The sequence below is a fragment of the Strongylocentrotus purpuratus genome, unplaced genomic scaffold, assembly GCF_000002235.5.
Source record: "Strongylocentrotus purpuratus isolate Spur 01 unplaced genomic scaffold, Spur_5.0 spur5_scaffold_21, whole genome shotgun sequence".
Taxonomy (NCBI): Eukaryota; Metazoa; Echinodermata; class Echinoidea; order Camarodonta; family Strongylocentrotidae; genus Strongylocentrotus; species Strongylocentrotus purpuratus.
The window spans coordinates 8,823,373-8,839,727 of NW_022145607.1; the positions used below are offsets into that span (position 1 = coordinate 8,823,373).

The window sequence follows — 16,355 nt, forward strand, 5'->3', positions numbered from 1 at the left end:
GGGTAGTTAGTCATGTGCCGCTCGTATCGTCCTAATGGATAGGTGCTTGTGTGGGTGTCATTAAATTCATCAGGTCTTCACTTGAAGGTATGTTTAGTTTCAAGCAACGTACTGTATACAGTTAACCACTGAATTGTTCATACCCTTACCAACTTTTGTACTTTGTTAAGTATGTAATAGATTGATTTGTCCCACAATATGTTTTTTTTGAGAATGTGACATATATTTACATGTAAGTATTCAACAAAAGCCCCTTTTCAACCAGTCCACCTTTCATTATTGAGTAACAAAGAGCACAAATACATCAAATTTACCTGCTACAAAGGGTATGAGAATACAACTGAATAATATGTGGAATTTTTAAAGTCTAACAAAACCAAAATCACAAAGAATGTATTGATATACATATTGTGAAATGGTGATCAATAATCAATATCATTATGAATACATGATATTAAATGTATTTGCAACTTGAATGACTGCAAGGGACCATTTTAAAATTGAAATATTAAATAAAAGCATATCTTGCTCAAACTAGAAGCACTTGAAGCACAAGGTGTGAAAAATGTATTGTAAACATTTGTTGTCTGAGAACTTTGGACACCTCATGAACTTGAAGTAGAATAGATAATTTAAAGTGTAAAGGTAGTACTCAGTTAGATTGTAAGACAAATTCTGATTTGAATGAATGGAACAATGAACAATTCAAAGTGTTCAAAACTTTGAATGAACTTCTTTATATAGATAAATTTAAAAAAATCTCAAATTCACATGAAATTTCCCATACAGTGTATTATCAAATACAAGAATGTACAGGTCCACATGCAACAAGTTTGACCCAAGTTTGCAGGCCTAAATGTACATGTACATGTACCTGTGTGTGAGTCGTCGTATGAATTTGCTTATTGAGATGCAGAATTAATTTTTTATCTATTCGCCATTTTGCCAACAATTGCAGCCCATGTTCCTTTATATTGCTCAATTAATCCTACATGTACATGTACATGTACGTAGGTAATATGTAGGCCTTCACATAATGGATGTTAGTCACAAGTCATGATGGACCATTATGAATGACAATTTAATTATGCTTGTATTGTTATTTCTTACATCAATTGTCATATATTGCTGACAAACATGTTAAACGATTGCTTTGTAAGTTTGTATCCTTGATTCGTTATTCATGATTTGATAAATGTGACAATTCATGGTTGTTTCTAAGCCCACCGCGAGGGTGTATTCATTATAAACCATTGGCTACTGATCTCTCTTCTCCCAAGGGATGAACACTGCCATGAAGTCTAGGGATTTTTAAAAGGCTGAATTGGTGTTCTTCGAATTGGCAACAATAATATTAACTAATTAATACTTTGAAATGCTAGAGCGCCATAATGGCGGCACAGCTAAAGCCGGAGTAATAATCTCCAACAAAGTTTGGAAGTGCTTAGTGATTCTGTAATTAAGCGCTACATAAAAACTGAGTATTATTATTATTATTATTATAATATTTTTCTTTAAATGTGACATTGTTTTTAATTATATATTTCTACCCCTAATATACAGTACTGTACATGGGTATGAACTTTGTGAAAAAAGGTGAAAACATTGCCAATTATGTTAGAAAAATAATGATTTTGAGCATTATAAGGTGTTGCCAATTTAACAATTTATTTTCCTATCTAAAATTCCAGGCATCAAATGTATTATAGTCATGCAAAAAAACTGGATTCTGAGGGTGTATAATATTGCCCTTTCTTTTCTTGCATCTGGTTTATTTTTTAGGGCTCGGAATTAAAGGTAATATAGAGTAAAACCACAAAATGTGGAATAACCATCTTGTCTCAGAAGGGTTGATACATAGCCACCGTGTTCCCCTTGGCAATGGGTTTAATAATGTCATGATCATCCAAAGAACCAAAGAACACATTCTCATGTCATTGAACAGCCATATATCACTAGCATACAACAAGGGGAATTCTACTTTCACCGAAGAATAGATGAAGATAGACTGTGTTCACATTCTCATCCCTTTTGTGGCATGACTGAAAATACCCTCCCAATTAAAATCAATAGCTCTATTATTGAAGACTTTGCAATCAATGTTTGTTTTATTGTTATGCAGCATTATCACTCAAGATGTCTCCAGTAGTTGTTATTATAACTGTCTATCCCAGCCACATGCAGACAAGACTGTTGGTTTAAAGATAAAGTTGAGTTTTGGTCATGTGATTGCATTGTGAAAGAAATGTTGTGGAATCAATCAGAAAAGGTTGATCATCTAGCATACATTATATTGGTGTGTATTGCAAGGTTCCGGAATCGTCAAAATGATAAGAAATTTGGCCCCGTCTTGGTAAAGTTACAACTTACAAGCACTGTACACAAAAAGATGTGTATGGGACTCCACGAATATGTGGCATAAAAATCTGTCCCGATTTTGATGATGTTACATACTGTACTTACATGTACATGTATGTACATGTATGTGCTTTTCAGGGAACATTTTTTATCTGATGATCTTCCACACTTGCATAATACAATGAAAATGCTCACAAATTATTGTTCACCTTTTCCCAGAACTCAACCTTCTCTTTAAGTCATGGTGGTTGTCACAAAGGACAATGATACAATGGAATGGTTAGATGCAGTCACATTTAATGACATAATTATGGTGGTTTAGATCTAATTATGATACAAAGGAGCCCAAGGAAAGAATAATTTTAAATGTCATGGGTAACAAATGAAATTGAATAAATGTACGCCATGTGACCATCAAGGCTTTGTAGATGTACGATAATAAAACAGGCAGCCCTTGTAAAACAAATTATGTGACATACATTTAATACATCTCATTAGCATTTTCTTTTTGACCAATGCATGACAAACCACACAATATGGTCAATTGTCACGAAAAAGTTGAAGAGAAGGTTGAGTTCCGGGAAGAGGTGAACAATAATTTGTGAGTCTTACCTTTTTTATCATGCAGTTGTGGAAAAACATCAGATAAAAAATGTTCCGTGAAAAGCATGGCTCTTCAAATGCTTTCATATTCTACCTGTAAAAAGCTTCATTTTTGGTATCAACATGACCTCCAGGCTCCATGCAGATGTCATTTTGAATTTCTGAAAATTATCAGTCACCTTGAAAGTGATGTCCCCCAAAAGACAGCGTAATGATATACATGTCTAGACTGAAGTTGAAAGCCATCTGTTTGAATGCCACTAGTAACCATGTTAGAGTTAGATGATTGAATTATGATCTGAATGTTGTTTTAATGAGTCTTGATGAAGCTCAAAGCTCTATGCTCCAAGCTGATGATTGAGGCTATTCATGTGGGTTGATGAGGACGTGGGCTACATTACAACCCACGTTCAGATCAACATAATTTATTGTATGTGATTGAATTGGCATTTACAGTGTATTTCAATTATCATGACAATGTATACAAAAATAAAAGAGGGAATAATATAGTATTAATGACTGCTTTGAGAGAAATAGTTGTTTTTATAAGCTCAAGGGAAGGTTAGAATTGTGCTATTACCCGAGGCGTGCCGAGGGGAATAGCCCAATTGTAACCTTCCCGAGAGCGTATAAAAACAACTATTTCTCGAATATTAAAGCAGTCATTAATACTTTTATATGCCGAAAAAAAATAGACTAAAAAATAAAAAATAAAAAATACTTTTTTTTTTTGTCGAAGGTGAGAGTCGAACCCTTGCGTACAATGAGTGATGAATCTTATACCAACGCCTTACACCACTCGTCCACCGCGCGATGTTCACGTGCTTGGCAGTTTTGTACAATATATACATTAAAATGGATTGAAACCGGCTTCGGCGTGATGAATGCTTCGCAAAAGCTCCATTAAAAGGACCCTTCTTTTACTTTTGCAATGCATATTGGCACGAACTTAGATCAAGATCTATCGGCAGATGTTGTTTTTTTGTTTTTGGAAGTTTATTTTCGTCTTCATGTCAACAATGCAAGATAAAATTGTCGGTAAGATCGATCGAGATTCAATTGTATTGAAATTACCGACCAATCCTTCGCACACATACGGTATCCTCGATCGCTCAAACCATTTTTTAACATGTAAACCTATGGGGTAACCATGGAGGCTGACCTATTTTTTTAATAACCATGGTTATTAAAAATATTAAATGTTTTATGCATGGTTACCGGGAATTTTACAGGAACAGTTGAAGTTTATGAATGCAATTTCGACCAATCAGATGGCTGGATTACTTAAGTGAGGTATATAACAGATAATAATCAAAATTATATATAAACTTACATAATAACATTCAAAATATAAAGAGAATGTACATTTACTTGTACACATACTGTACATGTAGTACAAATTGAAAATGTGGCATCAGTAAAAAGCCAATAAGGCGTGCCAAATTAATGCACCAGATGCACAAGTATTAAAAACATATACAGGTATGCTCGGAAAAAAAAGAAGAGAATTGTATAGAGAGAATAGCATTTGTAATTAGCTGTAGCTGCTGTACAATAAGTACAGTACATGAATTTTTCCTAGTTTGAAAGTCACTGTTGTATAACAAAACGTACTGTTTGAGCAATGTTTTGAATGACAACTCAATAAAGAATCAAGGGTCCCACTCTAGTCTGAATGTTGTATCATAACTGGGAGGGGCTTATCATGAGCCAGCATTGATGATTGGCCAGCTATCATATCAATTGACCTGGCTGGGAGGGGCTTATCATGAGCCAGCATTGATGATTGGCCAGCTATCATATCAATAGACCTAGTACAAAACAATTTCCTTTATACAGTTGTATGTACATATACAACATTTCTTTATTAAAGATGTTGTTATCTAGTCTCTGTATGCCCCTTTCACTATATGATGATTTTGAATGCAACATTTCTTTATGCAATGTTTCTTTATGAATGCATGTTTCGTATACACTGTGTAAGTCTGAACACTCTATGAAAGGTCTATCATCCATCTGATGGTGGAGGCTTTAGGTTGATGAGGAAAAGGGCTCCATTACACATAATGAGTGTCTGCATGGAGTAGGGAAAATGAGTCATAATTTGGTAGCAGTCATGGAGTCTGCATGGTAGCCATGGTGGTACTGGTGATGACACTGATGATGCATTCTTTTTTAGAGTGTGCCACATTTTTAATTTATCAAATGAGGGTTATCCACTCGTTCTGTTGCTGGTTTTTGTTTATGTGTATTATGTATTTTAATAGGTTTTTTATTTTGAATTTGAATGTACTCGTATTTGGGGAGGGGGGGGGGGGGGGGTTATCCCACTAAACTGTCACTCTTGATTGCAATGTCCAGGGATGGAAATCAGGGGAACACATGTCTCATTAATTCTAAGATATTTTATTTTTCTAAAGGTTTTTGAACAATATTGATCATAAGACATACATTTATGTACAGTACATGTATGTACATGTACTTGTAAATGTATGTTTACTGTCATGATGATGGTAATAACGACTGATGCAGATAATGATGTGATGATGATGATGGTGATGATGATGATGATGATGATGATGATGATGATGATGATGATGATGATGATGATGATGATGATGATGATGATGATGATGATGATGAATTGATGATGATGAATTGATGATGATGAATTGATGATGATGATGATGATGATGGTGAATGATGAAGATGATGATGATTACATGTATGATAATGATAATGGTGATGATGATGTCAGATCTATGAGGATGATGATGATCATCATCTCATAATTTAAGCTACTGCTATTGATAATGCTATCAACTGGTATGTTGAATGTGGTTAATGATGATGTTATCTGAAGAGAAGTGATGATTGAGATAGAGATGCTACATTGCTAGCAGTTGTTCTTCAATAGTGTATGCATACCAATAACATATTTGTGATAAAAAGACAGTCCAGTATCTTCACAATCTTCACAATCTTCACACATGTTCATTGTTCATTTGCAATTAAGATGTACACATGTTCAAGTTTTTTTAATGCACTTTTTTGCAACATATAGCTCTACATGTACATGATTATAAATGCAGTCTTTTAACAATATCCCTAACAATGAAAATTTATAGGGCCTACCCTACTATACCTTCGTAAAATACAGCCCAGCAATCTCACAAATCACTTTTATTTTGATAGGCCTATGTATGTTGCATGCGCTCACATTTTATTTTTAATCTGGGTGAGTCACCAGGCATAATTCATCATCGCGGATGAAACGGTTGACTTGATGCTAGCTAGTACCATTACCCAATCCATTGTCTAGCATGGTTGAGTGGGTGATAGCCTCTCAGCTTTATGCCTCACCCCGCGTGGCAGATGGCAGCAGGTCGAGCCGCGGCTTGTGAGGATGATGAGGCAAAGGCGTCAACCTGTGGAAGCACAGATTTTGATATGCAGTAGAGTGGAAGGATTAGGAAGTGTGTTGCTGGAAATCTAGAGTAACACTGAGTTATTATTATCATTTAAATGATTTATGTCTCACATCACAGATAAATTTGAGTTATTTCATGCCATTGCATCGTGAAAGAAATGTATTGCAGTGATTGGAAAAGGTTGATCATGTACATGTACATGTAGGACATATAAGTATTGGTGTATATTTATATTTGACATCATCATTATCACCACAGCCTTCCCTCTCAATGACTGCTAGACCCCGTTCTCACTCACTTCTCGGAGTGTGAATGCTCGCAAACCGTTCCTCAAGACCCGTTCCTCTGGAGCGATCTAACTTTGGCTGCGTTCATGCTTAAATTTTGAAGGCAGAATGAGCGATCTGAAACGCTCATCGTAAACGCTCATCATGATCGCAGTTCCACGATGTAGTGTTCATGCTTACTTCTCTGGCTCCCCAGGCAATTCTCCGTGTGTGGCCTTAATTGGTCTTCCAGCTGGATTCGCAAACCTTCACTGTGCATGCTACGTAGACCCACTAGAGGTCAGTGCGTTGACCCCATTTAAACGCGTTTACAAATTGTAAACGCATCTTTTTGTGAGTTTACGATCGGCGATCGTGATCGCCGTTTTTCGGTGATTCTACAAAAGTGAGCTAAGACGCAACCGTGTTTTAAACTAAACGCGTAACAGATGCCTGATTCTGGCCGTCAAAATCAAGCATGAACGCGCCCTAAGACCACTTTCAAAGTGAGTGAGAACGGGGTCTTACATGTAGGTTCCAAGTAACATTTCAAGTTCATGCATACATCATGCAATTGCCCCATCATACATTTTTTTCAATAGCATTTCAGAAGAGGGGGTCGGTTTAAGATTGTCAATGATTAAACAACTGAACATCATAGCCTAGCTCTATTGCCAAACATATGGGGCGTTGCAAGAGAGTTGCGATTGATTGCAAGTTTGCAACTGATATTTGCAATCTAAGTGTAACTCATCTTTCTTGCAACGCCCCACTAGTCTCCTAAATTTCCTAGGATTTTGTTAGGATTTAAGTTTGAATTGCCAGTCACAGTTTCATATTGATGAATGTCAATCATTGAACGATTCAATTCATTTCTAATGTCTACTGTACATTTATGTCACTCCCTCCCCTCCCCTGTATCTGCAGGCCTACACTCTTTCCTCCCCACATTGGTTGGGTCCCATCCACTTGAGGCATGCCTCATCATCCTAGTGCCTCATCATCATGTCATGACATCAAATTTACAAACGTCAGGAGTGGCATTGATTCTATTGATTCTGGATTTCAATTTCATGCACCCTCTGCCTGCCCTCAGATATTGCCTCGTTCGATTCCTTCCTTTCTATCACTCCAACTTTTCCTAGTCTGTAAGTGCAGACCCAATGGCCATTTGAAATGGGGCTAGCCAAGTAATCCACGTGTTCAGATGTACATGTACACTGTAAGCCTGCCTACCTGCATTTGTCAGGATTCTAGGTCCATTTGTACATCCCAAACATCATTTTGAAAAATCTTTAATTTTTTTTCGACTGCCATTTTCACTACTGGAAAAACCCCTAAAAAACGTTGAAATTTGCTTATTCTGATTGGTTGGTTAGTATTAGGCATATCCGTGACTCGTCAGTGCCCTGGCCGCCCTGCATGCGTTAGTAACATCTTGTTTATACGGCCCAAAGGCAAAATTTGGGGAACCCAGGTCCAAGTTGGTTCAGACCCTCTAGTGAAGGTGTTTGACAGACAAGACTTGTTTTGCCTCAGAGCCAATGTTCCAACCCCCTTCCTGGCCTAGCATCATTGACAGGGTTGTGATTGCCTCCAGTCTATCCATATTTGATTACCTCCTGAAGATGCACATTCACCTGATTCATATTGCCAATTTGCCATGATGCTTCTTATTTGTCTAGCGCTAATGGTTAATTTGATGCTTGTGTGGAGTTAAAAATATGAAGCAAACATTGGATACATACATGTATGGCAGAAATAATGAAGAGATGGATGAAGAGATCTAGGGAAAGAGAGAGAGAGGGGGTGAGAGAGAAACGGGAGTAGAACTACATGTAGAAGGGAGAAAGTGAGGGAGAGGGAGAAGAAAGAAAGGGGGGGGGGGATAGAGAGGGGGGATGGGTGGGGATATAATTATTATAGAGGGATGAATAGGGAGTGAAAGAGAAACGGGAGAGAGTGTGTGTGTGTGTGTGTGAGAGAGAGAGAGAGAGAGAGGAAAAAATGTAGATATAGATAGATAGAGAGATGGGTAAACAAAGCAGTGAGAGAGAGAAAGGAAGAGAAGGAGGAGTGATGCAAGAGAAAAGGAGTGAGAAGGAGAGGGATGAGAATGCAATTCAGGTCATTGATACTCGACAAGCACGTAGAGGGTAACTGTATCGGGGCAAAATATTGGGAACCTAAGCTGTGAAGTCAGGACCTTTCATTGATCAGGATCTCTAATGTCCGGCTCTGTGGCTGGGTATGGGGTATCAATCAATTAGTGCTGTAACATCACGGATATCTCCAATTCCGTTTAACCGCCTGTCAAAACCGGACGGTTTTCGGTTAAACGATTTATTAAAAAAAAAAAAAAAAAAAAAAAAAATCATTTTTTTTTTTTTTTTTTTTTGGCCGTGTGAAAAAGCAGGAAGGTGATTTAACTGAAGGCGCGATTTTTGCTTGTGAACTAGTCACAAAAAATAGTAACAATGTCGTTTTAGAATAATGTGTAAGATCATTACAGTAAATTAAAAACAGTAGAGGACCTAGGATAGAACCTTGTGGTACACCATGTGTTAAACTTGGATGAATATATATTGAGATCTATTACAAAGATTACTTTCAAACCAAGATGACAGACAAATTGGAGTGTTATTCTAGTTTCCAAGTGGTAAGTCATCACACCGATTACTGAGCTGGGAGACATTGCCAGGCATAGTGCCAGGTGGAGGGGCATAAATCGAAACTTTAAAAAAAATAAAAAAAAAAATAAAAAATAAAAAAAAAAAAAAAAAAAAAATTATTAAAAAAAACAAATACAAAAAAAAAACAACGGGAAAACGAAACCGCCCAATTGAAAACGGAATCCGCCATGGGCGGTCGGATACCGGACGGTTAAACGTTTGACTACAGCACTACAATCAATCCATTCCTCTGATCACAGACCTGTGCATGAATTCTAGCTTCTCTTTGGGTTACATTCATTCACTGTGCCGCAGTAAGTAATGCTAGCAATTATATGCAATATGCAATATGTTATTGTTATACGTCATCTTGGAATGCCAGTTGATGTATGATTGCATTATTTTCAAATTATAAGATTTAATCACAATTTTTTATCATGCATTTAATTATAAATTCGATTTCACAGGCATTGGAAGTTGATTATCATTTAACTGTTACAAAATAGTTTGGCCTTAGTAATAAAGAAAGATTATTTTTGCTCAACTACTGCAATTAGACAATATATATAGAAGATAAAGCAGTTTTACTTCAGCAAAGTTGAGCTACATGTACATTGCAAAAGAAAAAAATGGTCTACTTGAAGCTGACATTTCTGCAGGTGATCGAAGAGTACTTTCTGTGACTAGAAAGTTGTTTTTCATGAATTCACGTGGGAGAGAGTGCACTTTTAGTTAGATAGGTGGGTGGATTCCCCTGGGATGAACCGCATCGTCAGTATTCCAGCATAGATCGTCTACATGATTACACATCCACTCATTCAGGCATCCATTTAAAGTGCAGCATTGCATGGGTAAGGTGTTGCACAAGCGATTGGGGGGGGGGGGGGGGAGGGTGCCATGTATGCATTCACCAAGGCATACATGTAGATTGGAGCCATACTTGTGTGAGTTACCGGTAACTGTAGGCCCTACAGGTGTACATGTACGTGGGATGTAGCAAAATGGGGGGGGGGGGGGGGGGTACGGATTGTAAAATGGAAATTTAAAGGGGTGGGTTACGATATGTACATGTATACCGTAAACATTTTTTTTTTTTTTGGGGGGGGGTGGAGTTCTCAAATTGAAACTAATATTTCAGCAATAAAATAAAACCACGTCTTCCCTGAACTACTACATACATGTACGTACATGTACAGGTATACTGCAGCATATAGAAATTCAAAATTATATTAGATACACTGTATTAAAATGAAGCATTGCTACATGTATGAATGATTATTCGGAACATGCATAATTTGAAAGTTTGTGATGCTGATACACCCATTACAGTACCTATGTAATTTAGACTGAGAAGGAATATTATTCAGTTGGTTGGCAATGATTGACAATGTGAAGTAGAGTGAATGAAATTGAAGAGGTGGGTCTATTTACTTGTAGGAGGGTGAAAGTATGCCTGAATGAAGAGATGATGTGTTTATCGATTGCCTTATTGGTGCATGATGGGGAGAAGTAGAGAACTGATTTTAGAGAAGAGAAAATATGTAGGCCTACTGCACATTGTGAGATGCCAAGAGGTGTTGGATATGAAAACTTACCTTTAAAACTGTTATGAACAAAATACAAAAACATCAACCCCGTTGGTTTTAGGAAGGCATTTCTGTTATCATTTTCATTTCAAGACATAATTAATTTTGCTGATGTATTGTGGTAGTACAACTTTACTTGGCCTACCGGTCATAATTGAACCAGTGAAAAAAATACACGGGGGCTTGGTGCGAAATAGCCCCCGAAATGCCCAAAAGAGCCCCCGAAAATCAGAAAAAAGCCCCAAATTTACATAGAGTGTAATGCAAAACAAATTTTAGAATGTTATTTTCAGGCAAGCAAGCTGGAAAAAAATAAATTTTAATTTTTTGCCTGCATTGAACTGAGTTCTAAAGTAAGGTTTATACATGTACCGGGCTTTTGAGGAGAAGAAAAAGTAGGTTATAGGCTACCGATTTTGTGTGTTGATAATACTCGTCAATGAACCCTACATTGTTCACGTTAATAATTGGCAGCCATCTACAGTACCGGTAGGTCCTGTATCATTTAAATTTATCTCAGAAAGTACAACTTTCTGATTTGAGCACAGGGAAAATGAAAGCCTTGACTGCACATATTCTTGAAAGCTACGAGGCTGGGGCAGATCGAGGGCTCATGGGATTGCCGCAGCTCATAGATAGGTCACATGACCAGCTGTTTGGGTCAAGTACTGGTAGGGGTTGATTCAAATCTGAAACTTTGATGTGACATGTCAAAACATCAGTCACATGAATGTCAATTAAGATTACCAGGTTTTTGCTTGAATTTTGTTTTTCCCCTTTTTGATCACACTTTCATTTTCTGTCTGTCTCTTTCTCTCTTTCTTTCTTTCTATCTTTTTTTCCTCTATAGGTTAAAGGTACTATGTCCCATTTGCAGGCCAAAAAAATGAAGAAGTTAAATTCCAACTGCATTTGAAAGATAATACTAATTTAGAACTTCCCTAAAAAAGGTGGGGCTTGAAAATGTCTTCAAGTAGGCAAATAACGACTGTTAGTTGTCAAATCGACTTTAGGGCTATAGAGCCCAAAAGTAATAGTCTTGATTTTCAGACCATTGTACCGAATGGTCATACGTTTTATACTGCACAAAGATTCAATCAGTTTAATCTTGCCATCACAAGAAGTGGGTTATTGATGTAGACAAATGCTCATGTACCCTTTACAACTCTTTTCATGTATGTTATTACCAAAGAAGAAAAAAAGCCAGTCAGTCACTCAATAGTGTCTGACAGTGAAGTCTAGCAAGTAAACGGGTTTCCTTGCATAATTTGAATATGAGGACACTGCTAACGTTTAAATTTCACAGATAGGACATACATGACATATTCATAATTCCTGCAAAGTTCTACAGCATTTTAGGTTGGCTGCAAAAGGGACATAGTACCTTTAAGGTCTACTTGTAGATTTATATATGTATATCGCATCATTCTGTCTTTCTGTCAGTCTTTCTGGTTCTCGCTCCCTCTTTCGCTGCCTCTCTACTTCTCTTTTCTCCCAAGCCATCTCATTCTCGTTTTCAGTCTTCACATTTTACCCCATATCTAACTTTATCTTGCTTTACTTACATGTAAATGTAGCCTACCTTCTCCTCTCTCTTTCATGTCTCAATAATTCATTTTACATCTCGCATCTGTAAGCTCTTTCTTCCCCTTTATTTCTACAACTTTTACTAAATTGCACCTTACTCTTTTTAGTCACATATATTATGTATATGGCATAAATGTCCCTTTTCTCGCTCTCTCCCTTGATCCTCACCCTGCAGTCCTACTCTTTCTTCCCCACTCCCAATTCCTCTCAACCACCGTATCATCCCCCTCCCCCTCTCAACCACCATATCATCCCCCTCCCACTCTCTCTCCATCTCTCTCCATCTCTCTCTCTCTCCCTTTCTCTTTCTCTCCGTTCTTTCTAAACTGTTAATCCCACACCAGACAGTCTGGTGACGCTACTGTTTTTTCTGTGGAAAGCTAATGTTCCGCAAGGTGCAAATTTTCTCACCTCTGCTTGAATTTCTCTCTGCTTAGAAGTAAATGAACCACGACAGTACAGACCTCTCTCTTGGTCTGCATTGTACTAAATATACATTCTTATAATAATAATAATAGTAATGGTGGTTTCTTATAAAGTGTACATGTCTGCCACGTTGTGACGCTCCTGGGGCTCGAGCATTATTTCCCAGGTCAAAACTGGCCAAATATGTAGCAATCTGGCATATCAGGCACCCGTTTAAATCTGAATGGAGAGTGGCAATAGTAGATTAATGTTTTGCCAATGATTGTTATATAGTGCCAAGATGGGATTAAAGCTCTCAACCTTTGGATAAAGATTATAATCAAGTGAACGAACCACTATACCACAGCACCTGCACTTTGATGATCATACTGTCAATCCAGACACTTTTTCACTCATGAAAATTTCTGAGTTGTTCAGATTTGCAAAAGTTTCATGCAGGGGAGTGAACAAATAACAACCGACATTTAACACCACATTTTTCAAGTTGTGAAAATTACTTTCGTTCATGGTTCATGTCTTCAAAGTTTGTAGTTTTGCAGTAACCAAGAGAAAGAGAGAGAGAGAGAGAGAGAGAGAGAGAGAGAGAGAGAGATTTTGTACATGTTATACTTGAAATTAATTGCTCTGAAATTCTTTTTCAGATTTTATAGAGGCTCTTCTCAAAGTTGCAGAAAGTGGCTATACCTTATTTCTCATCAAACAATAAATATTTTCAAAATACATTTCATTTCATTTCCCTCATATTTTCTGTCTCCTTTTACCCTCCAGATGCAGAGATAATCATTCAAACTGACGGTCACCGCCGTATTCATCAAGACAGACTCGGCACCAGCAACACCGCCCTCTGGAGTCAGAACACACAAAATGGATACCGACGGTGCTCCCGAGAACCCCGATGATAATGGAGGCTTCCCCATCACTCCACAGCCCCAGGTGAGTGGGTCCTGGGTTCAAGCCTCCTGTACTTTTGGAGATAATTAGGGAAATACTTTTTGTTCGCAAGAGTTCTTCATAAAATCTATGTAATAATGCTATTTTGAAGGGAAAAAAGAGGTACAGTATCAAGGAGCTGTCCAGAGATGAATTTTCCAACTTCTGCATAGTTTTTTTTTGACAGGTTAGAGGGTAAATATGAAGGAAAATGTCCAACTCCCATTCTTCTTTCACCACCAGAGGTCTTATTGCAGGGTATTCTTATAAACCTTGTCACTGTTCAATACATCTTGCTCTGAAGCATATTGGGAGAAAAGACACACACATTTTAAAGGTTATATTGATTATCAAGCAAGTCTGCGAGCTTTGAGTTTTGAGTTGTTGTGAGTGCGAATCAGTGACAAATGACAGTTTTTGTTAAAAGCTACTGAAATCCTTGCTTCTGATTGGTTATCAACAGATTTGTCACTGATTTTTGTAATTTGTCATTGAAAAAATGCTTTGTGAAACTGGTCCTAGTTATAACTTGTAATTCTCCACGCAGAACCAAAGCACAAGAAGCAGTAAGAGCTCTAAGGGCAAGTACCGCGACCGGGACACCGACGAGGACAGCGAACGTGGTCACAGGGGACGGCGTGGTCGTCGACATCGAAACAGAGAAGACTCTGAGAATGATGGAGGGGAAAACAGGAGACACAGCAAGAGACATTCTCATGTAGAACGATCAGTAACCATAGCAACCCAGGGAGCTACCACTGATGAGGACAGAGATGAGGTTTGTAGCAGGACTTTAATTTTGTTATCAAGTTTAAAGATAAAGTTGAGTTCTGGTCATGCAATTGCATTGTGAAAGAAACTGTGTGGTAGCGATTGGAAAGGTTGGCCACATACCGTAGATATTGGTGTATACTGTGAGGTTTTGGAATCATCAAAATGATGAGAAATTGGCCAAGTCTTACAAGTCACAAGAACTGTGCACATAAATGGGACTACAGTACTACACGATGATGTTGCATGAAAGTGTTGTCCACAACCGGCGTTTGCTCTTACTGGTCATATTTTGAATATGAAGGCATTTGAAGAGCCTCCTTTTCAAGGGACATACACTGTAGTCACTATGATACTCTACCACACAAAAAAATAACATACAAATAATTTAAAAAATTAGAAAAGGTAATTTTTCACCTTCCCCAAAACTCAATCTTTTCTTTGAATTTCTTCTTTGTAGAGTAGTACCTAAAAAGACCTTTGTTTGGCACACACGATAGATCCTTTAAAGATATGTATGGAGGCTTTATTCCTTCTTCCCTAATTGCCTTGGGATGAATCATTTGATTAAATGTATTTTTAATTAAATAAAAAGGTCAGAACGTCTGTGACATGAGTTGTTGTATTGTCTAGCAAGTGGAAGCTTTTGGCAAGCTTCAATTTTCCCCAAGGCAACCATCGTAGTACGGTATGCCTACCGGTACATAAATTTATCTACGATGTAGGCCTATAGGTATAAATTGATATTTTTGAAGTGGTCCAAACATAGATGATCATGACATGAGATCATTGTATAGGCCCACATGTTGGCCAGTCAATAATACTTTCCTTGGTAGCCAGAAGGGTGTTCAAATATGTGTGAGTTAACGCCCTTCTGGCTCCAAACAGACGATTCATCTGTTGTAAAAATTGAAAGTAACTTAAAGGGGAAGTCCACCTTGATGTTAAATTGTTTTTTATAGAAGCAGATAAATTAGAGGAACAGGTCAGAATAAAAAAATAAATAAATAAAAACTATAAAAATAAAAGGTTAAATTATATATACCAGTATGTATATATATATATATATATATATCAAATTGAAACAAGGAGTGGAGATTGTGCACACAGTGTGTGCGGGCAAGCACTGAATCCAATGACCGGGGTTATAGTATATTTGTAAAGCGCTTAGAGACATTTGTAATAAGCGCTATATAAAAATTAAACATTATTATTATTATTAACAGGAGCTCTAGTCAATACAGGCCCTAAAACTTGGCAATCTGAACGGCTCTCTTCAGAAGAAGAAAAAAGTTTATGTGGAGCACTGCTATGTGAGCAAAGTTCAAAAATATACTTGTACATTTATGTAGGGCCCACACCTTACATGCACACGTACATGTCTAGGTAGATGTGAAAACTGGGAGTCTAGTACCAGGTGAGAACCATATCTCATATCTGACCTTGTTTGACCTTTTAATGCCCATCCTGGGATCATTGCAGACTCCCCTTACACTCATTTCTCAGGGTCTCTTCTTCTTCTACACCAGCAGGTGCACAAGTCTATGAAATCTTATCCTTAGAGGAAACACATAGACAAAATTGGAGAAGCCTTTTATATCCTCTGAATGGAATTGGCGATGGATTTATGGTTATATCCATGTGGGGGTGTTAAACGATTTCTCTCATTTTTAATAGAGGAAATGATTCATGAAGAGTTGGAGAAGGAGGGTGAAGTTTTTAAAA

At 37.4% G+C, this 16,355-nt stretch overlaps 1 protein-coding gene across 1 annotated transcript in view; it reads left to right on the forward strand.

Moving 5' to 3' along the window:
* Nucleotides 1–16,355, forward strand: part of LOC105439793 (vang-like protein 2-B) — a 49,035-nt gene that overhangs the window by 16,396 nt on the left and 16,284 nt on the right. Inside the window, exons 3-4 of the mRNA XM_030994847.1 lie at nucleotides 13,698–13,862; nucleotides 14,407–14,637. Of these exons, the coding sequence (XP_030850707.1) occupies nucleotides 13,794–13,862; nucleotides 14,407–14,637 (300 nt within the window). The 5' untranslated portion in view covers nucleotides 13,698–13,793. The remainder of the gene's footprint in view (nucleotides 1–13,697; nucleotides 13,863–14,406; nucleotides 14,638–16,355) is intronic.